At 40.1% G+C, this 23195-nt stretch overlaps 1 protein-coding gene across 4 annotated transcripts in view; it reads left to right on the top strand.

Moving 5' to 3' along the window:
- Kiaa0825 (KIAA0825 ortholog) overlaps positions 1 to 23195 on the top strand; it is a 471157-nt gene that overhangs the window by 210389 nt on the left and 237573 nt on the right. For 3 of the 4 annotated variants that reach the window (XM_038324188.1, XM_038324189.1, XM_038324190.1), the window contains exons 16-18: positions 8143 to 8367; positions 13065 to 13470; positions 19921 to 20077. In XM_038324188.1, coding sequence (XP_038180116.1) covers positions 8143 to 8367; positions 13065 to 13470; positions 19921 to 20077 — 788 coding nt within the window. Of the gene's footprint in view, positions 1 to 8142; positions 8368 to 13064; positions 13471 to 14371; positions 14458 to 19920; positions 20078 to 23195 lie in introns of those variants that run through there. The other variant, XR_005284771.1, reaches the window with a different exon arrangement.

Raw genomic sequence — 23195 nt, 5'->3', positions numbered from 1 at the left:
GAAGATCAGAGTGCAAGGCTAGCCACCCTTGTCAGCCATACAGATCAGGCAGTGTGGCACACACCTTTAATCCCAGCAGCCATATTAGTCAGCCATACAAACTGGTCAGTGGTGGTGCATGCCTTTAATCCTAGCACTAAAGAAGATAAGGTAGGATGAGTTGGGAACTCGCTCTCTTTTTAGTCTGAAGACTTTGTAGTGGTAAGAGCTCTCTACTGGTTCGCTGCTTTGCTTCTCTGATCTTTCAGCTTGAACCCCAATATCTGTCTCTGGGTTTTTTTTAGTCCCGCTACATTTTCCTCTCTCAGCATATAAGTAGCTGCAGCCTGCTGCTATGTTATAGTCTTTCAGAATTTTAGGGCAGTTTCTCTTCTACATCATACCCATTTATCTGAGCATCATCTTTGGACAGTTATGGCATGTCTCTGGTGGTACTGTATCTTTAGAAACTGTAAAAGCCACTTGTGTGTGTGCTTGTGAGATAGTCTAAGGAGCTTGACTAGACTCATTTTCTCTGCCAGTTACAGAATTAAAGGGCATGGCAAATCTGAAGTACCTCAGGTAGCAGGAGGGAAATCTCAATCAGTGCAAACAGAACTGCCATTGAAGAAAGGCAGGAAATAAATACACAACATGCAGAAGACACATGAGAAAAAGGACCCTCTGCCAAACATAGGTGGCATTCAGGAAGCCAAAAGCTCCAGCCTCTTCTTAGGGACTGGGGTTTTCAAGAGTTTTCCTCACCTAACATAGGGTTGCTCAGCTGAAGAAAGCTAGGGTGGTTGATTGGCCCAAAAACGTGGTATGATATGTCCTGATCCAGTCTTGAACTCCTTGAGGCTTCTTGGTGGGAGACAAAAGCTGCCAGGCTTTTGTCTTAAGTCAAGAGGTTGAGGATGCTTTACACCTTTGTTTTTTGCCACATTTGTTTCCTACCCATGGTCCCTCTCAATATCTGTCCTCCTACCAGGGAGTCTATCTAACGACTCAAAGTCTCTCACTTGTATGTGTGCTTGGGTGTAAGTAAGTAAGCATGTATGTATGTACATATATATGCATGCATGTATATTGTTATGTAGACATACTTGTGCACACATGTACAGAGGCCAGTCATGAATGTTCAGTGCCCTCTTTGGTAAACTTGGAGCTCATTGCTTTCCTGACTAGGTGACCAGCAAACCCCAGTGATGCTCCTGTCTCTGTGTCCCCCCTGCCAAGGACAATGAGGCACACATAGCCACTTCATGACTTTGCACATGGTTTCTGGGACTCTGAACTGAGGACCTCATGATTTTACAACAAGCATTATTGTTCGCTGATCTATCATCCCTGGTCCCAAATCCCTTATTTATGTACAATGAAACCTGCTGCTCTTAGGTGACCAATGTAGAAACTGTGTCAGCTGCACAAGTGAGACACCGTGTTCAAGTCCTTTCACATGCATGTGCACTTCACATTCAGCTCTGTATTCAGGAAGTAGCTCTGGGTGACACTTAGACACTGAGAGACATGGTTGGCTTTGTGTCGTGGGGGTCACTTCCAACAATTTCAGAATCTTGCACAAGTTGAAATCTGTGCATTCTTTTGTGCCTGTTTCTTTGGTTATATTATGTTCTGTTGACTGTTTATTTCTATTTATTGCTGCTGAGTGTTCCGTGAGAATCTTCCCAGTGCTGTCTTCAGCCTGGATGGACACCTGCGTTACTTCCAGTGTAGGGCCCCGTGAATAAAGCATTATGTGAGCATATTCCTCTTGGGTAATGTTCTGGAGTGTAAATGGTGGATTATGATTGTCAGTGTTTGACACTCTGAGGGATTGCTAATTTGCGTTAGGAGAATCATAGCTTTTCATGTTCCCACAGATATGTAACAGTTACATTCACATCCATGGCAGTACTTGGAATTACCTGTTTTTTAAATTTTTGTCATACTAAGGAATACATAGCATCATGTAATTCATTTACTTTTGCCTCATTATTAATGATATAATAGTGTTCTGTTATTAAGGTACATTAAAATTATTCTTCTATAAAATATTTATTCAAAATTTTTTCTGTTTACTTCATTTATTTATTTTGTTATATATCCTGTCCATAACTTATTGTCTGGTACTTTTGATTTTTTTCTAATATATGAAAAGGTTATTTTTCATTTTTTCCTTTTTCTCTAATATTTTTAATTATTTATTATTTCTCTTTTAAACTACAATTGTTGTATGAAATAATGAGTTTTATTGTGGCATGTTCATATTTATCTGTTATGTGTTTTTATCATTTTCTTTTTTTTTTTCTCTGTGTATATTCCATCTTTATGTGGCTAATTTTTCTTTACTCCTTTTAATCTATGACTGTCTATACTCTGTCTCTTTTTTTTTTTTCTCATGGTTTATTTTTTTTTATATTTAAAAATTTCCATCTCCTTCCCTCCTCCTCCCCCCTCCCTTCCCTCCTTCTCCCCTTTCTCTCCCCTCCTTCTCCCCCTTCCCTCCCCTCCCCTCCACCCATACCTCCCCTCCCTCCCTCTCAAGGCCAAGGAGCCATCAGGGTTCCCCACTCTATGCCAAGACCAAGGTCCTCCCAACTCCCCCCAGGTCCAGGAAGGTGATCGACCAAGCTGAGAAGGCTCCCACAGAGCCCGTCCATGAAGAACAATCAGAGCCCAGAGCCATTGTCCTTTGCTTCTCAGTCAGCCCCCGCTGTTGGCCACACTCAGAGAGACGGGTTTGGTCGCATGATCCATCAGTCCCATTCCAACTGGAGTTGGTGATCTCCCATTAGTTCTGTCCCACCGTCTCCATGAGTGAACGCACCCCTCTCGTTCCTGACTTTCTCCCTCATGTTCTCGCTCCTTCTGCTCCTCATCGGGACCTTGGGAGCTCAGTCCAGTGCTCCAATGTGGGGCTCAGTCACCTTCCCCATCTGTCGCCAGCTGGAGGTTCCCTCACGGTCCTGACTTTCTTTCTCATGTTCTCTCTCCTTCTGCTCCTCATCAGGACCTTGGGAGCTCAGTCCGGTGCTCCAAGGTGGGGCTCTGTCATTTTCTTCATCTATCGTCAGGTGGAGGTTCTTCTTATTATCTTCTCAAGGATCCCAAACTTATAGGCTCGATGTCCTTTAATCATGGCTAGAAACCGAATATGAGTGAGTACATCCCATGTTCATCTTTATGGGTCTGGGTTACCTCACTCAGAATAGTGTTTTCTATTTCCATCCATTTGCCTGCAAAATTCAAGATGTCATTGTTTTTTACCGCTGAGTAGTATTCTAGCATGTATATATTCCACAGTTTCTTCATCCATTTATCTGTTATGTGTTTTTATCATTTTCATCTTCTGATTTCCATTTCTTGTCTCCTGTTTCAGTTTCTTAAAATCTTTTGCTGGAGAGATGTAGAGTGTATCCTGTATACTGTATGATGTATATTGTGTGATGTATCCTGTATCCTATATACTGATTCCTGTATGCTATATTCTGTATACTGTATAATGGATATCGGCTACTATATGATATATCCTTTATACTGTATACTGATTTCGGCATACTGTATGTAATTGAATATTGTGTACCATATGAAGAATACGGAATAATGGATACTGGGTATTACATGATGTATCCTGTATACTGATTCCTGTATACTGTATAATGGATCCTGGATACTGGATACTATATGTTGTATAGTATACTATAGTATAGTATATACTGTATCTTTGCCTAGCTACTTATTATTCACATATTATCTGATTTCCCACTTTAAAAAAACTGCAAGTCTCATTATATACAGATTTACATATACAATTTCTGTCATCCAAAGTTTTGAAACACCCATGAAACTAATTTTCTAAGTAAAAATAAAGTGATAATAGTATTTTGATGAATTTTCACTAATATTGTTACTTTTGACTCCTTAGTTACTTGGATATTAAAGGGAAACTTTGTTTTCAATGGCACCCAATTTGCAAATTTCTTAATTTCAGTCTCTTTTAGTGGTATATATTCATTGCACACTGTACTGTGTTTCAAAAGGTAATTTCTTGCTATTTATAATTTGGAGTTCTTTATTCTTAATATGAGCTCTCTGCCAACATATAGTTAGGAAAGCCTTTTCCCATAGAATGTTTAGATCAATGCTTTTTTAGAAACGCATTCAAATGTACTGAGTGTTGCTTTTATAAAGCTCAACTAGGCTGCTCTTGATTATATAGAATATCTTTCTTGAAGGTAGCATGAAAACCTATTAGTTACTTTTGCTCTTATTCTTTGAAATTATAGAAAATTTTTAAGTAATAGTTTCTTTTTTGCTCTATCAGGTCTGAAATGAACAAATTTTAAGATTATCCCTATAATTATTGAAAGGCGCTTATCATCTTAACTGCATATCAATAAGCAGAAACTCTGGGTTTATCCCTCTGAGAAGCTCTCCTACCACCATTCAGCTTCCCTCCAAGACCTCCCTAGTGTTGTGCTGGGAAGGAAAGTAATGTGGCTACAGGGTGAAATATTTGTTATTTCCTTCTTAAACATCTTAAAGTCATTAAAACCAAAAACACTGTAAATACCTCTTCTCTCAGTGTTTGTAAAACGAACAGACTCCTCCTGTATTAAATGGTTTAACATGTTGGCATTGATTTGAAGTATAAAATTAGTTGAATGATAAATTCTTTAAATTATAGAATACAACCCAAGTTTTATGTTTCTTTGCTTTTGTTTCAGTTCCTTTAATACTAAGTTTAACATTATAATGGAAAATCAAATTAGAAGTCATTATTTAGTGATACTTTCCTCACTTTCCCCTTCTATATTGACTAGATAGAATTAACAAATGGTCCTGTAGCAACTGGAGTTGGGACTATTCTGCGTTTTCTACACTATGTCTCCTAGGAGTTTAAGTACTTACTTTAACTTCTTGTTTTACATTTTATTTATTGAGTGTGCATGCATGTGTATGTGTGTGTGTATGCGTGCACATGTACGTATGCATGTGTGTGTGTGCGTGTGTGTGTGTGACTCACATGGAGGTCGGAAGAGGATGTTCTCTGCTTGCATCATGTAGGTTCCAGGTACTGACAGTTAGCACTGAACCATCTTGCCACAGTCCCTTTCTGAGACAAGTTCTGTCTCAAAAGACCCTGGCTGGTCTAGAAAACTCTGTGTTAACCAGGTTGTCCTAAACTTCTATCAGTCTCCCTGCCTCAGACTTTCTTTTATTATTATTATTATTTTATTAAAAATTTCTGCCTTCTCCCTTCCTCCCATTTCCCTCCCTCTCCCCCAGTCCCCTCCCCCTCCTTCTCCAGTCCAAAGAGCAGTAAGGGTTCCCTGCCCTGTGGGAAGTCCAAGGTCCTCCCCCCTCCACCATCCAGGTCTAGGAAGGTGAGCATCCAAACAGGCAAGGTCCCCTCAAAACCAATACATGCAGTAGGATCAAAACCCAATATCATTGTCCTTGGCTTCTCAGCAGCCCTCATTGTCCGCCATGTTCAGGGAGTCCGGTTTTATTCCGTGCTTTTTCAGTCCCAGTCCAGCTGGCCTTGGTGAGCTCCAATTAGATCTCCCCCTCCATCTCAGTGGGTGGGAGCACCCCTCGCGGTCCTGACTTCCTTGCTCATGTTCTCCCTCCTTCTGCTCCTCATTTGGACCTTGGGAGCTCAGTGCGGTGTTCCAATGTGGGGCTCTGCCTCTATCTCCATCCATCGCCAGCTGAAGGTTCTATGGTGATATGCAAGATATTTATTCATCAGTATGACTATAGGATCTGGCCTTTTCCGGCTCCCTCTCCTCAGCTACCCAAGGAACTAGCTGGGGACATCTCCCTAGACACCTGGGAACCCCTCTAGAGTCAAGTCTCTTGCCAATCCTCAAATGGCTCCCTTAATTAAGATATATACTTCCCTGCTCCCATATCCACCCTTCCTTTATTCCAACCATCCCATTCTCCCAAGCTCTCCCCATCCTCCCCTTCACACTTTTCTCTCCCCATCTCTCCTTACCCCCATCCCACCCCACCCCCAAGTTCCCAATTTTTGCCCAGCAATCTTGTCTACTTCCAATATCCAGGAGGATAACTATATGTTTTTCTTTGGGTTCACCTTCTTATTTAGCTTCTCTAGGATCATGTATTATAGGCTCGATGTCCTTTATTTATGGCTAGAAACCAATTATGAGTGAGTTCATCCCATGTTCATCTTTTTGGGTCTGGGTTACCTCAGTCAGGATAGTGTTTTCTATTTCCATCCATTTGCATGAGTTGCAGGCATGCACTGGATAGGTAGGGGGTGCCTGTCCTTGGTCACAATGTTACATACACACTTAGGAACCTGATGTCTGGCATCTGTTCATTGATCTGACAAAGGGTGGCTGGAGGGGCAAAGGGTCTGAACGATAAAGGGTCTGGAGGGCCGGAGACCGAGGTGGTGGAGACTGCTTAAGCCTCTCAGTAGCCTTGGAGCTCAAGATGCCTCAGAGCCTCGTAATGAGTAATGGCGATTCTGAAACTGACACTGCAGTAAACCCTCTAAGGTATTAATAATGCCAGCTAATACACAGCTAATAATACACAGCCAATATACAGCTAATACACAGCTAATACACAGCTAATACACAGCCAATACACAGCCAATACACAGCCAATACACAGCCAATACACAGCCAATACACAGCTAATACACAGCAGTCAGCACTCTGTCAGGTGTGTCAAATACCTCAATTACTAGAGAGCTGCTTTCTCTGCCACTTTCAATACATGAAAACTTTATTTATAAAAAGAAAACATCTTTTAAATAAAACTAAATAAAGAACTTCCTAGAATTTTCAAACAACCTCAATATCCCCTTACATCTAGAGTATAACCAATATACATATTAGTTATTGACATGAAAAAATAGCTTCCCCATGCCATCTAGTTAATTTGAGGTTTAAACAAAAATAAATGAACAAACAGAAAAAATATAAAAAACCATTCTATAAAAAACAACATTTTGACTTCCTGAGGTGACACTATTTTACAAATTAAATTATTGGTTTTGCTATTGCCAAGATCTTTCTTACCATGGTGGTTTAATGATAAGCCATTATTAAACAAATTAGTCGTTTGAAAAATGTTTTTGAGGAATTCCAGGTTAAAAGAGTTTAAATGTTTTTCCTTATTGATTTAAATAACAACCTTCATATTTTGTAGTCACAGGGCAGGGAACCCTTACTGCTCTTTGGACAGGAGAGGGAGGGGGAGGTAAATAGGAGGTGGGGAGGAGGTGGAAATTTGTAATAAAATAAAAAATTTAAAAAATCAAACAAGAAAAGCAGACTTTTTATCACACTTATTATGTAAATCCTATCCATCTTGTGTAATCACATATTAAAGAGAAGACAGGAAGGCAGGCTATGAGCCTGGAAAGGAGAAGAGAAAGTAAAGTGAGAGAGGGAAGAAGCATTCCTTGAGACCCCATCCTCGCTAACTACGTCTACCATTGCGTAGTGCACCTTCTCAATGATTCTGTGTGCACACATGGTTATTCTTAAATAAAAAAGGTGCACCTTACTCTCCCTAACCTGCTTTATTTTTTAGCTGTGTACCAGTAGGCTTTATTGTGAAGATGAACATCTGAGAGCTAATTGGGCATCTAGATGGTGTCTCACATTTCTTTAGGTTCTTTGCATAGTCTCAGTGTCTTAGGATTTCACAGAAAAGCCTAAGTGTGTCAATATTTAACTAAAATGTTAAAGCTGTGTTGATGTTGATTGTGGAGACTTTTTCTCTAGTGCTGGGAGTGTGATGTTGAAGCTCAGGGCCTTCAGGTGCAAGTACTGCACAGCAAAGCTGCAGCGTCAGCATGGGGATTTCAATGTTGCTGAGAAGTGGTTCTCTGTAAAGGCTATACAGTTGCCATCCCACCACCAGAGTCCAAAGCCAGTGGTCAGTCCTGCTGCTTACCACGGTCTTAATTGGCATGCTTTCATTACCAGGTACTTCTATTTCAAATGGTTTACAAACTGATTCTCAATTTATATGATGTAATTTATATGAAATGATTAAATTTGGCTCTCCTATAGATTTAAACTGGGTAACTGTGAGACAGTCTTCCCAGATGAACAAGACACGGCTGGCAACCAGGCTTTATTAACTATAATATGCTCCTTGACTTTTCAGTCTCTGTGTGCACAGAGTCGCAGCCGGAAGTCATCCGCTGTCTGAGACTGGCGCTGATGGACGCTGTCAAGAACACTGTGCAGCAGGTAATAGCCATGCTGAGGTGTGGGAGAAACCGCGAGACAGACCTGAACAAGCCCCGCCTTCCTGGTCATCTGCTCCAGAGCCTTCCACGAGAATGGGGTTATATTCCAAGAGAGTCCAGAAGGAAAGAACCAAGTAAAGGTGAGCACTTTAGTTCCCCAAGAGAGTGTCCCCTAAACAAACAGGCTCTCTGGTTATTCAGTTATATAACATTGTAAAAATTATAAGCCCAATGAGTGCCAGTTATTTTCATTTCAACAAGCATATGGGGGCTTCATTCTGCTTTCACTCTAAGCCACACAGGCAATGCAGCTAAAAATGAAAATGACCATATTCATCTTATTTTATTAATACTTCATAAAGTTTTGAAATTTGTTTTATATCTTTACTTTTATTTTTGAGATTATAATTTGATTATCACTTCTTGTCCTTCTCTTTCCTCCCTCCAAACTCCTGTATTTACCCCTCCCTACTATTCTTCAAATTCATGGATTCTTCCTGTTCTTTTACTAATTGTCATTGCATGCATAATTTTATACTGATACATTTATATTCCTGAATATAACCTGCTAAATCTGTAGAGTGCTACCTGTATGTATGTTCTCAGGGCTGACCATTTGGCACTGGACAATCAATTGGTGTGCTTTTTCCTAAATAAGACCTCTCCTACCTCTTCTTCACTGCCTTTCAGTGCTTCAGGAATTTTAATCTTTTATTTTTGCCTTAGCATTTGCAGAAGTCACATGACCTTGCCCTACTTTAAATCTGGATAATGATCTTTGTACCCTCACAATCACACTTCTATTGTTTATCTGTTTTTTTGTCTTTACCTGCAACCATCACATTTCACTTTCTTTTCCCTTAATGCAGCTTCTAGGCATCAACTAGCACTTCATCTGCTATTTGTAAATAATTTTCTGAAAGGATGCTCTTCCCCAGACCTGTGGTTTTATATTGAATCTATTGGTCTTGTTTTCAGTAATTCTTCTACCAAGTGTATTTGAGTCATCATGTATCTCTACATTCTCATTTTATATTATTCATCTGTGTGAATCTCCTCTTTTCTAAAGTAAATCATCTTTTTGTATTCATTTTTAAAGAAGAATATGTTTCGACTCCAAGGAAACTCTTCCCAAAATAAAATATTCCAGCTGGAAATCACAGACAGGAGCTACAAGGTCCAGCCTTTCCTTCCCTCTTCTCCATGGAGAGCCGAGATAGTGTCGCTCTTGTTCATCAGACTTCTATTACAAACTCAAGTCAGTTATCTATGAGGGAACTTTCTAGTAAGGTGTTAATTTTGTTCACGTCCTATCAAACTGCCTTTGGATCTAACAAAGATATTTAATTGAAATTGGAAAATGTCACCTTTTCACTGAGCGAGTTTTTCCTCTTTTGAACGTTGTTCATTGTTTGCAGGTCTCCTTCCTTCTGGCTGTTTCCTTCACTTTTAGGGATTCAGGAAGCTTAACATTATTAGCTTGCGCTACCACTTGATTGACCTATTGGCTCAATTGTCCTATTGCAAATATTTTCTTTTCTAAAAGCATATTGAAGCCTCTCCAGGCTATCTGAAAGCACTTATAAGTCACAGACGTGCTCTCTTTATATGTACTAGTTGTTGGGTCTTTCTTATTAATTAGTATTTTTCATATTATTATAAGTTGGTGTAGGGTTGCATTCTATAGACAGTCATAAAGAGGAGTCAGAGAAACTACAGACCATGGTGTATATTCTAAATGTGAATGACCAATGGACAGTCCCTTATTATTGCTCTGAGTTCTGAAACTCTTTAGGAACCATCAAATTAGGACTTCTTGGACCCTCTTTTCCTTTTTCACTCTTTATTACAATTTTGGATTTTGTGGTTTTCATTGTCCTCATTCAACTTCAGTCCAAAAATATTAATATTTACTTTGGTTCTTTCAAGAAAGAGAATCTACATTCACATAATTTTTATTACAATGCCTTGTTAAAATTATTCTTTTTAATTTATTGTTAATATAGTCTTGTTCTTAATTTATACATTAAGATTATTTTTACAGATATGTATAAGAAAAAACTAGATATGAGGGTTTAGCACTCTACATTTTTAGACATTCACTAGAGGTCTTGAAATGCATCCTCCTCAGATAAGAACACTACTAAGGCCAGACGATATTTACGTGTTGAGCATTCGGTCATCCATGGACTCGGGACATTTATGTGTTTAAGATCACAGATACATGTACTCTATCCCTCTGGTACAAGAACACTTGCATAAAGAAATGGGTGCAAACACCCGGAACATACATGTTTAAAGAAATTAAGCGTTTATAAAGTTCTCCATGAAGAGTGTCACAGTGAAGGGTTGAGGGTGCAGCGGTAGATGGGTAGGGAGACATGTGCCCTTCTTTAGCTTCTTGCTGTTAGCAAGATTTAGTCTCTCAAACAATACATGATCTTCTGCTGTGCTTAACACTGGAACACAGGACAGAGTCCATGGTACCAAAGCGGGAACGTTCTCTTGTATTACATTGCGTATGAACACTTTCTCAGTCCTGCCACAAAGTGAAATAACAATTGGATTAGATTTAGAAAGAAAAAGTGTAGAGAAACCACCTGAATATGAGCTCCCATATATTTTTATTGAATGTGAATTCCATCTGAACTCTGTGTCATGGTATATTAACTCTCAGTCTCAAGTTGTCTTGATTAGCAAAAGATTTCAAAATCTAAACATGTAACACATGAAGACAAACTCTGTAACTGTCCAGTGTGGAAGTCTAATGAGATATGATCATGATTTTTATAACTTTGTCTAAGCAATGACAAATGCTTACAGATGCCCGAAGAGGAAAGTTGTAAAATAATCCCACACTAGCCCAGAATTGAGTATAATAAAGGGTTTTTTCTTTAGGGGTAGACTCACAGATCACAGTCCTCTGCACAGACAGGGATCAGGAACCAAATCCAAAATCCGGGAGAGAGAGCAAGTGCATGCTTTATGTCAGCATTTATAATATAAGAGGCCACTGCCAAGTGGGCTGGTATCTTAAAGGCTGAAGAAATTCCTACAACAGATGCCTTTTTAAGCATACAGTTATAACTTGTTAAAAGATAAGTAGGCAGAATCTATGCGAACATCTGTCCTTAGCTGTGTGCACAGCAGAGCACAGAGTCACTGCAGAGACAAACTAAGTGCATTCCCATTTCTTCTTCATCGACAAATGATATGATGTAGAAAAATAGAAGATTTAGAGAAACGAACACCACAAAATATTACAGAGGGCATGAGATTACAAACACTGATTGTTCTCACACATAGCTCAGCTTCTTGGTATGTGTTCCATTGTGTTTAAGAGCAAGTATGTAAGGAACTGGTTTGATTTTATTTCTTTGATATCAGTTGAGTAAAATATCTATTTGAGATGTTGTTTTATCAGTAGTAAATTAATATTTTATTGAAAAGAATACTTTATGGAAAAGATTTTAGTTTGAGCATTGGCTTCAACTGAACCAATGGATTCTGGAGCAAGCAACAGGTAACAGCACAAGGAAAGTGCTTCCAGGCATTGAAGCCCTGGAGAAAGGCCAGGACTAAAACTTCTGGGGATACAGTTCAAGAGTGCTTGTTTAGTATTCACTAATCCTGGATTTGATCCCCAGTGCCTCATAAAACCAGGCTTGCTGTAGAACAATAGCAGAAGGATACAAAGGTTGATGTCATCCTTGGCCATATAAAGAGTTTGTACCCAGACTGGGATCCATGGGATCCTATCCCAAAATGGAAGAAAATAGGTTAGCATAAAATCAAATAAAGACTAGTTTTTAGCTAGGGACAAATAAGCTCCCAAGGAATAAGGTATTTTTGATTGTCACAGCTGAGCTGGGATGCTATTGGCATTTAGTCAGTGGAAACCATAGTGCTCCAGAAATTTATCCAGGTACAGAACAGCTTTACACAAAAAAGAATTACCCAGCGTCTAGAGGCCTGTGGTGGGAAACTGAGAAAGTCTGCTTTAGACACAGCATCAATACATCCTTCAAAGAAACAGCAGGAAGCAAATGGCATCATGTAGAGTCATCAAAGTCACCAAAGGCCCGTGACACCATCAAGCAACTACCACATTCAGGAGGTGTTAGAAGAACAAAGAGCTAGCATGAAACACAAACACACAGACCTGTTAACTTGTGTATCCAATAAGTAGTCATTGAACAGCTCTGGTGTACTGATGTCAGGGCTACAGTGCAGCCCTCGGCGAGCTCACATTCTATGAATGGAGACAGATAATGAGGCAGTGAATGATGTAATTGTTGGATGATGAAGGATACTGCAACAAAGGCCACAAACACAGGTTTCCCCTGGAAGAAAGAGATGGGGGTTTGAGATGGGAAGAGCACGGTGAGGATGCTTTAGGTGGGATGGCTACAAAAACACTCTGAGGAGGTGACATATCTGGGAAGAATGAAAGATGAGGAGCCAGTCAGTCCTGAGAAGACCACAAGGGAGAAGAAGAAAGCATTTAAAGGGACTCAGCGGTGTCAGAGGTCATGGGAACCTTTGCTTAGTTAGCAGTGTCCCAGTACTTCAAAGCTTAGATCTTAAAAAATAAACATATAAATTATAATTCTAGGTTTTCTAATTTTCATCTATAGAAGGAAAATCTTGCCAGAACTTTGGAGAGTCTCGAGTAGTAGTGCAGGAGTTCCTGGTGGAGCTCTGCTGGAGAGCATTAAGCACTGTTTGTCTTACTAACTTTCTCCACAAGAGTCAGACATCCCCACACAGCAAACCCACGACGTGATGGCATGAGAATGCTAACAGTAATCATACCTTTTCTACCTTCTCTCCCCAGGCTTCCCACGGCTTGCTGCTCAGGCAGTGTCTGTGGTAATCAGCAAGTTACCTACGGTGATTGCATGCTTGCCTCCCACAATTAAATACTTCTTTTTTCTGTCTGAGAGGAAAATGTCAAAAAACTTGGCTGAATTGAAGAAAGCTGGCCTGCTTGTCTGGAACTTGATTGTAATTATATGTCGGATATTTGAGGATGGGAACACCGTGGAACATTTAACAGGTGCCTTCCTTGACAGATGGAGTAAAGAGAAAGCAGCCTTCATCTCTGTGTGTTTGGAAAGTATTCTAGGAGAGAGAAGCAGCCCTTGTCAGCTGACCCAGAAGGTCATACTGAGCATTGAGCGGCAAAACCCCAACTGGATGGAGCATCAGCTTCTGAGAGCAAAGACGCTGAGCATCAACTGGTAAAGCCACGCTTGTTTCTTACTCACCTGTGTCAAATGAATTCTCCATATCAAAGTCACCAATATGTAACAGCAGCAAAATTATGTCAGATAGGCAGCAATGGTCATTTGGCAAAAATAATAAGGCCTTTGAGGAACCCAGAAAAAGATAAATACCCCCACTAAACCCTGGACTGTTAGGTGTTCCTTGTAAAATCTGAACCCCATTGATATGCAGGAATACTATCCTGGTTTAGGTTCTATCTTAAGGTTTCTGATTAAAAGGGTGCAGCTCAACCAAGGAGAATTTAGTTTCACTCCTTTTCAGTGTGCAACTGGGTATCTAGTGCCTAGCCTGAGGCATTTTATAAATGGAGTGGGCACAGATTGAATTAAGAAAGAATTAATGGATATAAAAGGCTTTTTATTGCTTTCTGTGTACCTGATTGTCAAAAAGGTACACATTTTTCATCTGGTAATGTAAGAATCCCAGAGGGCAACTGGGGCATATCACTCACAGGCTATAAACACACCCAGCTGTTTCAGGATGGAAATGTCAGCTTTCTCCTGGTTTGTCACCAGCAGCTAAGTGATTTGTGGTACTGCAAAGACTTTTAAGGGTCCCTGATGAATTCAAATATGTATGTAGAGTTCTTCTGTGTTGAGGTTAGTCTGTAGGTATAAAAACTGCATGATATTGATAAAGGTTCAGGTGGTCTACACATTATCAAGTCTATTGCTTGAACGGCCACTAGCCATGTGGCTAGCAGACACTACTGTAACTTTCTACCTGAGATGACTAAAGGTCACCTGAAATATGATGACTTTTACCGGCAAATGGCAGTGATGAAGAGCTCAAGCTTGAGAATCAGATGAGGAAAGAGGCATTCCTTCTAATGGGTCATTTTTTTGCCTCTCTCAGAACTTCACTTTCAAGGATGATGCCAGTCTGGCAGAACTCTTTTGAAAACTGAAATAACAAAAATTTCAACATCCACTTGAGATCAAGTAAGCAATTTTTACCCATAAACTCTGTTAAAGGGCATTGTGTGCTGTCAGATGTGGTGGTATGCACACAGGAGCAGAGACGGGCTCTACCTAGAGAGGTCCTCTCCCCAAACAGTCAGTGGCCAAAATACCCTGCACTCACTAATTAGCAGAAGGGTAGCCTGGACATTTCACTGGTCCTTGTTAATCTATGAGATTTCATATTAACCTACGTGGTGAGTATTAAGTAGCCTGGTTTCCCTGATCTAGTCGTATGGAAAACTAGATTATCACTTTGGTATGTGCAGGGGAAAGAATGACAGTAGAAGTCAGGGAAATGCTTAGTGACATTGACAGTTAGTGACCTTCTTAATCTTTATTATTTGCATCCAATACCAAATTACAGGCTTGAATCCAGTGACTAAAAGATTAAAGTCAAATGTCATTATTTGTGGTAGTGGGTATAAAACAGAAAGAGAGTGAGAACAAAGAGAAGGTTAAAAATAGCAGATCTGAATCTGCTACGAAGTAAAATGTATGATATTGCTGCCTTAGAATTCCTATAGATAAGATATATTCAAAATAACACTTCTGGTCATTCCTAAGATAATTTTCCCTCAAAAGGTAATTCTTAAGTTCTAAACCACCACCAACAAACACCAATAGATTTAGTCTCTTTTCCAGTAGGAAATTGTCTAGATAGGATGTGATTGGTTAGCACACCTGTTGAAGGAACGGGCGGGGGGCTGTATCCCGCCACCCGGCTAGCTTTACCCAAAATAATTACACAGAAACTGTATTCTTTTAAAACACTGCCTGGCCCATAGTTTCAGCCTCTTATTGGCTAATTCTCATATCTTGCTTTAACCCATATTTAGTAATTTATATAGCACCACGAGGGGTGCCTTACCAGGAGAGATCTTAACCTGCATCCATCTTGGAGAGAAGCATGGCAGCTGCATGTTGAGACTGCCTGAAGCATCTCCCCAACTCTACTTCCTTGTTCCCACAATTCTGTTCTGTCTACTCCACCTACCTAATTTTCTGTCTCTTAAAGGGCCAAGGCAGTTTTCTTTATTAATTAACCAATGAAAGAAACATAGACAACTCTCCTCCATCATTTCCCCTTTTTCTGTTTAAACAAAAAAGAAAGGCTTCAACTTTAACATAGCAAAATTACATATAACAAAACAGTTATCAAGCAAGTATTACAGTTACAATATTTAAATCTATTTTATCTTTTATCATAACTAAGGAAATCTATAACTATCTATTTATTCTTCAACTCCATCAAAGACTCCAGAAGGATATAATATTACCTAAGTAAACAAGTCATTGCTTATAAATGTTCTTTTACATTTAAAGGGGGAGATGATATAGATATGAATTTGCATTGGTATAGATTTTAAGATCAATTTTGTTATATGTATATGTATTTCTGATCGTGATTAAGCTATTGTGATTGTAGTTCATTTTAAAAACTGTAATGTATAATTAGGAAATATAGGTTGTTAATGGATAATCATTGATAATAGTTAAGCTTGTAGTCATGTTATTAGATTTTCTAGATATGTAGAGATATATTTCAGTTAGATAGACATTCTTCATATCTTTCAAAGGCTACAGAATATGGCATTTAATGTTTTAATAACTTAGGGTTTTTCATGACAATGAGACACGTCTGCTCCTGGCAGCACCAATCTACTTCAAGAGGAAGATGGGCATCGAAGAGGCTACTTATGGAGTTTGTTAGCCATTTGGGCAAGAAACTGCTCTTGCCTGGACTGTTGCATAAACTGGACACAAAAAACCCGCAGAGAGAGGACTGCTGAACTTGCCTAAAGGTGAGATGGTCTTTCGGGGTTCCTGATTCATGAAAGAGTCTGCGAGACATTCTGCAGGATACAGCAGAAAGTGACTGAACTGTCTTTGGAATTTCCTGCTTCATGAAAAAGTCTGCTGGACACTATGGGCCTGAAGGCTGAAAATGGATGCCCCAACGGTACAGAGGAACTTTGGGTGACTGTCTAGGCAGCGAGTTGTCTCTGTCATTTCTAGAGTTTGAAAGTTACAAATGACTTGTTTACTTAGGTAATATTATATCCTTCTGGAGTCTTTGATGGAGTTGAAGAATAAATAGATAGTTATAGATTTCCTTAGTTATGATAAAAGATAAAATAGATTTAAATATTGTAACTGTAATACTTGCTTGATAACTGTTTTGTTATATGTAATTTTGCTATGTTAAAGTTGAAGCCTTTCTTTTTTGTTTAAACAGAAAAAGGGGAAATGATGGAGGAGAGTTGTCTATGTTTCTTTCATTGGTTAATTAATAAAGAAAACTGCCTTGGCCCTTTAAGAGACAGAAAATTAGGTAGGTGGAGTAGACAGAACAGAATTGTGGGAACAAGGAAGTAGAGTTGGGGAGACGCTTCAGGCAGTCTCCATAGTGAGTCTCCATGCTGCTCCTCTCCGAGATGGACGCAGGTTAAGATCTCTCCTGGTAAGCCACACCTCGTGGTGCTACCCAGATTACTAAATATGGGTTAAAGGAAGATGTGAGAATTAGCCAATAAGAGGCTGAAACTATGGGCCAGGCAGTGTTTTAAAAGAATACAGTTTCCGTGTAATTATTTCTGGTGTAAAGCTAGCCGGCGGCCGGGTGGCAGGATGCAGCCCCGCCGCTTCACACTACACACACCCATACATTTAGTCTCTTTTCCAGTAGGGCATTGTCTGGATAGGATGTAGTTGGTTAGGACACTGTCTGGATAGGATGTAGTTGGTTAGGACACTAGATAGGATGTAGTTGGTTAGGACACTAGATAGGATGTAGTTGGTTAGGACATTGTCTGGATAGGATGTAGTTGGTTAGGGCACTGTCTGGATAGGATGTAGTTGGTTAGGGCACTGTCTGGCTAGGATGTAGTTGGTTAGGACACTGTCTGGATAGGATGTAGTTGGTTAGGACACTGTCTGGATAGGATGTAGTTGGTTAGGGCACTGTCTGGATAGGATGTAGTTGGTTAGGGCACTGTCTGGATAGGATGTAGTTGGTTAGGACATTGTCTGGATAGGATGTAGTTGGTTAGCTAGTACTCAAAAGTTGTCAGTTGTTTTTCACAACATGTAACAAAAAGGAGAGGATTTTCTGATTTTTAAAATGTTTTTTAGATTCTGAAAAGTAAGATAATTAGCATAATACCATGTCATTCTCAATTTCTTAAGTAATACTAATATATAAAATGCAGACTTAAAGTTATTTATCATATATATTTGAAAAAGGTAAGTTCACTGAGCTTGTATGCTATGGATATATTTCTTCTTGACTGTGATTTTAGATTAATGATCTGGTGTGGGCGTGCATGCATGTTCTGTGTATGTTTCCATCTTCTCATGACTTCTGGTGTGGGTGTGCATGCATGCTCTGTGTATTCCGTCTTCTCGTGGCTTGATCTCATAGGTCCACACTTTGAGGAAAATGGATAAACACACTTCAGATCAGTGTGTCTGCATCAGTCAGAGGGTTGCCTTGGCTCTTCCACAGGGTTGTTTCATTAAAAAAACTGTATGCAGCAACTTAAATGAAAGTAATTTTCTGTTAAATTCCTCAAGAAGATTATCTTGGAAGTGCATAATATCATTTATCAGCCTTTTCCCTTTCGCATTAGAGTTAGCTTTGGTTTTTATGGAAGTAGCTGCAGCTGGAGAGAGGCAGCTTAAGTGTCACTTGCCTTGCATGCTGCCTGAAAGCCTCACTATTCGTTAAAATAACCTTCACCCTGTGGTAACTCTCAGGCTGGAAACAGTCAACTCAGATTCCGGAGAACACACAGCACAAAAGTAAAGAAATGTCTGTCTTTGCAGAGTAATTTGTCGAGTTGAAGACTATTGTTTTTCATCATAGTGACCCTGACTTGGCTGGCTGGGTGCATATACAGATTAAGATTAATGCAGTTATTCCTTGGCTAAGGTCTGCCTCTTTCAGGGCACATTCTCCCTAATGACATGATTGATAAGCAGTCCCAAATCCAGAGAGGAACTCATTAATCATAGCATTGACTGAATGCAATCATTTGCTTCACCTGCATAGTGATGGACAGGAAAGGATACAATCCAGGGGTTGACACTGAGATACTCCTTTGTCAGGGGCCTCAACTTTCTCAATGTCATCCTCTGCAAATCCCGACAAGAAATTCTGCTTGCAACGTATATGCAGTTTCAAAATGATAGGTGCAAATTTTTTAGTGTAATAATGTCTAATAAATCTGCTCTCGCTAATGAGTGTTTCTAAGTCAGTAGGAATCATTTTATTTTCTATTTTCTTGAGCAAGGCTTATGTAGTCTTAAATTTCCTGTGTGTGTGAAAGAGAGAAGGGTGTTTTGAAGCTGCATGTGGAAGCAATAACAAAGTTAATGTCCAGCAGCTGGGTATCATTTGGAGTCCTCAGGTCAATGGCACTAACTCTCAACAGAACTAATTTTATAATTATGGCAAAATTTCAGCAGTGACCTGCAGCATACAGCTGATTACATGACAGTAAATTTCATTTAGTCTGGGAAACAGTATAAAGCCATGAATATGCCTACAAATGCTTAGATCACAAAGCCTAACACAGTCTAATAGCATCTATAGTGAGAGTTGGTGTGGAGAACACACGCTGGGGACACTGTCGTCAGTAACATCTGTAGTGAGAGTCTGCCGGGAGCACACCTGGAGACCGTCAGAAGCTCGCAGTGGTGTCGTAGGTGGAGGTGTCTCACTTTTGTCATCTCTTACTAATACACAAATAATTCGCAAACTTACAAAATTTCACAAAGAAGCATGCATATCTGTAACTCCACATTCCCAGCAGGATGATACTAGACTTTATATGGGGGAATAATAACCAAAGTAGTGATTTTTCTCTCTAAGTGTCTGTTAGGAAGAATTAAGTAGGCGAGGGAGTCTGTAGTGTGTTTAGGGCAACAGGTGTCAAAGTTCTGTTTCAAATGCTCGGTAGTTAGCCCGGGCGGGGTCTTGAAGCACTGGTCCCTCCCCAACCACTACAGACTCTGCATTTGGACACGTTGTCTTTGGTGGAATACTGAAGCTGTGTCTGTCTGTCACCAGTGATTCTTTTTGTCCTCAAATAGAAAATACAAATTCTTTCTTACATGGCCTTTAAAGAAAGGTTTTGTTTTCATCCCATGATTGTAACAATTTCAACAATTACAGTAATGGTAAGTGTTTCTATAGATAGGAGTTTAAACTCAATCATCAACTCTTTTCAAAGAAATGATTTAGATTTTTAAAATGCTTTCAGGTGCTTTGTTCCTGGGCAGTGTATTGGAGCCGCGCTGGTTTGGGAAGACATACTATTTGAAGAGATCCTTTAAGGGTACTTCGAATGCAAAATGTACATTTACTCTTCACACTCAGTCTCTTTCCTTGCAATGTATGCAGTCCCTCATAACTAACACATATTTGTCCTCTGTGTTTAGTGCATTTCTGACGGTGGGGAAACGCTCAGGCACAGAAGGAGATGCCGCTCTTGAACTGACTGAGCAGAAAACAAACGCGATGGTCCTGGATCTCTGCCACAAACCATGTGGCAGCGAGTACCTGAGGCGAATTTATCACATCATGCGGCTCAATGAGGTAGGGAAACGCTCTTTTTACTGAGCAATTAGGTGTGTACTGGCCTGAGGCAGCGTCTGCTGGCAGCTAAGGGTTAGTCAAGGAGGTGATAATACTTCTTAAAGTCAATACTAAACTCAATATTGCATTATTAATAGAATCTATTTAGCCCTGGCTGCTCTGCATGTACAGAAAAAGGCTTCCTGAAACAATATAGGTTTTATTTATATGATTTAAACAATAACACAGCTCATAAACTCAGTTCAGTTCTGAAATACAGAGATGAGAAATGTAGTTTGGGAATTGTGTGTTTGTAGTGCGTTCAGCCGATTGTGCAGTCTGGAATTTGTAGAAATGAAGGATTTTCTGAGGAGAAACAGCTATTTTCCGTGGGTTGATAAATTTGAGAATTTCCTATGGAATAAAAAACAAAAACCTCTAGTCATACAGTCATCAGGAAAATAGTAATCTTGTGTGCTTTTTTTTTCCGTTTTGAGACTGGGTCTCACTGTGTAGCCTGGCTGGTCTGGAACTGGTTTTGTAAACCAGACTCTCAGAGATCTGCTTGCCCTGGCCTTTAGTGTGCTGGGATTGAAGTTTTGTGTTATCACAGCCAGTTCTACTGTGCTCTTTATTAGGGAATTCAGCAATTCTGCCTTGCTTTGCTTTAGTGAAATTTCTCCCTTGGAAAGACATGCTCTTCACAGGTTTATATGTCTGGACACTCAGGTTGGCTAGAGCAGTTCCGGTGAGGACAGTGAGGCAGGGTTTGCAGTATGATTGCCCTCGGAGCCTTGTTTATCATCAGAAGCTCTACGGACAGAAATGAGGACAGACTGTCAGAACTGGAGAGACAAGACTCTGTTCTAGGAATGTCAGAAGCTCCACGCTTTAGTCTCACCAACATGGTCAAGGAAAACAGCAGTAGCCATGCCCAAGTAACCTCAGCCACACAAAGAACTGCAGGCAGCTGAGAGTGGGGAACAGTCTTCGGGAAGAGCACTCCAGCTGCTTAGCCACCTTCGTTCCTAGACAGAGTCTCTCTCTTTTGGAGCTAGGCTGGCCATGGCAGCTGCAGCAGTCCTCCTCCTGTAGACACCGCATTACCGTGGTGGGAGGCGCATTGGACCCAAGCATGGCTGTTTATAAAGGAGCAGGCTCTGAGCCCAGGTGCTCATCCTTGCACAGCAGGGCTCCTACCCACTGAGCCATCTGGACAGCCTCAAGAAATTGTTGCTGCCCTGTACTCCATGTGTACCTGTGCGTGGTGTGTGCACTTGAGGAAGTCCAGGGAGAGCTTTGTGAAGCCCTTTCTTTCCTTTCACCTCCACATGGATTCCAGAGATCAAATTCAGGTTGTCGTGGCTGTGGAGCAAGTGCCGTCCAACTGGCCAAGAAACTGATTCGTAAGGAGCACAGATGATCAACATAGCAGAGAAAACACACAAGAGAAAGCATTTCTCCGAATTGGCAGCAAATTTACATTTCTGTTAAATAGTGCAAGCAGGAAAGTCTAAATGTAGTTTTAACAATGGAAATGAGTTAAGAAAAAATTGTTAATAGCCAAAGCAAATTATTCCTTTCCAGTGAGATTTTTATTCCTTTAAAAACCTGACTTAAATTATAATGGAGAAAATTTTTGTTTCTGCTCTATATGCCTTAGTCATAAAATTATTTCTCTTGGATTTCTCATTACCTAATCATATTTAATAAGTCTTTGTTTCATTACATAACTGATGTATTTAATGAGCTGTTCTGCAATTAGAAAATTAAAGAAATCACTGTTGTTAATTACAGTAGTATTTTATTTAGATTTTTAGCATTTTTTGATCTAAAATTTGCCTTTCATGATGGACACAGTGTACCTCATGACACACACACGCACAGTGAAACACATGGGCACAGTGTACATTAGTAAGATACAGGGACACAGTGTATATAATGAAGATACAGAGACACACACACAGTGAAACACATGGACACAGTGTACATCATGAAAGTACAGGGACACACACACACAATGAAACACATGGACACAGTGTGCATCATGAACGTACAGGGACACACACACAGTGAAACCCATGGACACAGTGTACATCATGAACGTACAGGGACGCACACACAATACAGTGAAACAAGAATAGATCTTTGTTCTCTTCACAACTGTAGACTCACTCCAGGAGCCCTCAGGGCTGTCCTCTGGCCTTTCAAGCCAGGAAGTGTGGTACTGGGCTACAGTATTACAAAACTTGCAACTGCTTTCCCATCCCTGGAGCAACAGGGATGGTTCTGGCAGGGGAGCAGCTGAGAGTCTGCCCTTCTCAGAAGCTCCCAGGTGAGACTGCTGCTGTTGCCGTGCACCACACAGGGTGGCGAGGGTTTTCTATGACCCCTGGAGTGCTCTTCGCTCTAACATTCTGGAATGTGTATTAGCTGCAAACCTGGGGTGTATTGTGGTATATTAAAAAGCCAGGCAAGTCTTTATTTTTATTTATTAAGTGCCTTATTAATAGCAAACATTTGTTAGGTTGATGATATTCTTTTAGTCATTTTAATTTGTTGCTTTATAAAAGAGTCCCATAAAACAGATTAGGGATGTTCGCCTTACTTATTTATGGGTAGAAAATGAGCTATAATGCAGGAGATTCTGTCTTCTTGTCCAGGACTGCACCAGTGCTCGGATGATTAGAATTATATGCTCCGAGTTTCTATTGAGCCTTGATAGTTTTCAGTCCACAGCATGGAAATTAAGTGTGTGGGAGTTTGCATTATAAATAGTTCCATACAGAATGAGACTCCTTACAGTAAAATCAGGATACTTACTGCTTTGCTGAACCCAGAGTAGGGAGCAACTGTATTTAATGAATGAATGAGCAGCCTTTTCCTGTGCACAGTCATGAAGCCAATGATGATACAATGCCTGCTCAAAAGATTGCTACATACCAAGCACTCGTTCAACATAGGAGGATTTGCTGAATGTTTTTAAAACTCTGTAATCCATTAGGATTAACTTGGTTTTGATGGGTTTACTGTGATAGTGATGTGTACTCAGCTACGTATCTCAGAGTGTGTGTTCTTCCTGAGGCCACCAGGAAGCTGCTATCTAGATAATGTACTAGAAGTGTAAGCTGGGGTATGG

Source organism: Arvicola amphibius, chromosome 3, assembly GCF_903992535.2.
Source record: "Arvicola amphibius chromosome 3, mArvAmp1.2, whole genome shotgun sequence".
NCBI classification, from domain to species: domain Eukaryota; kingdom Metazoa; phylum Chordata; class Mammalia; order Rodentia; family Cricetidae; genus Arvicola; species Arvicola amphibius.
This window is presented reverse-complemented; position numbering and strand designations above follow the sequence as displayed.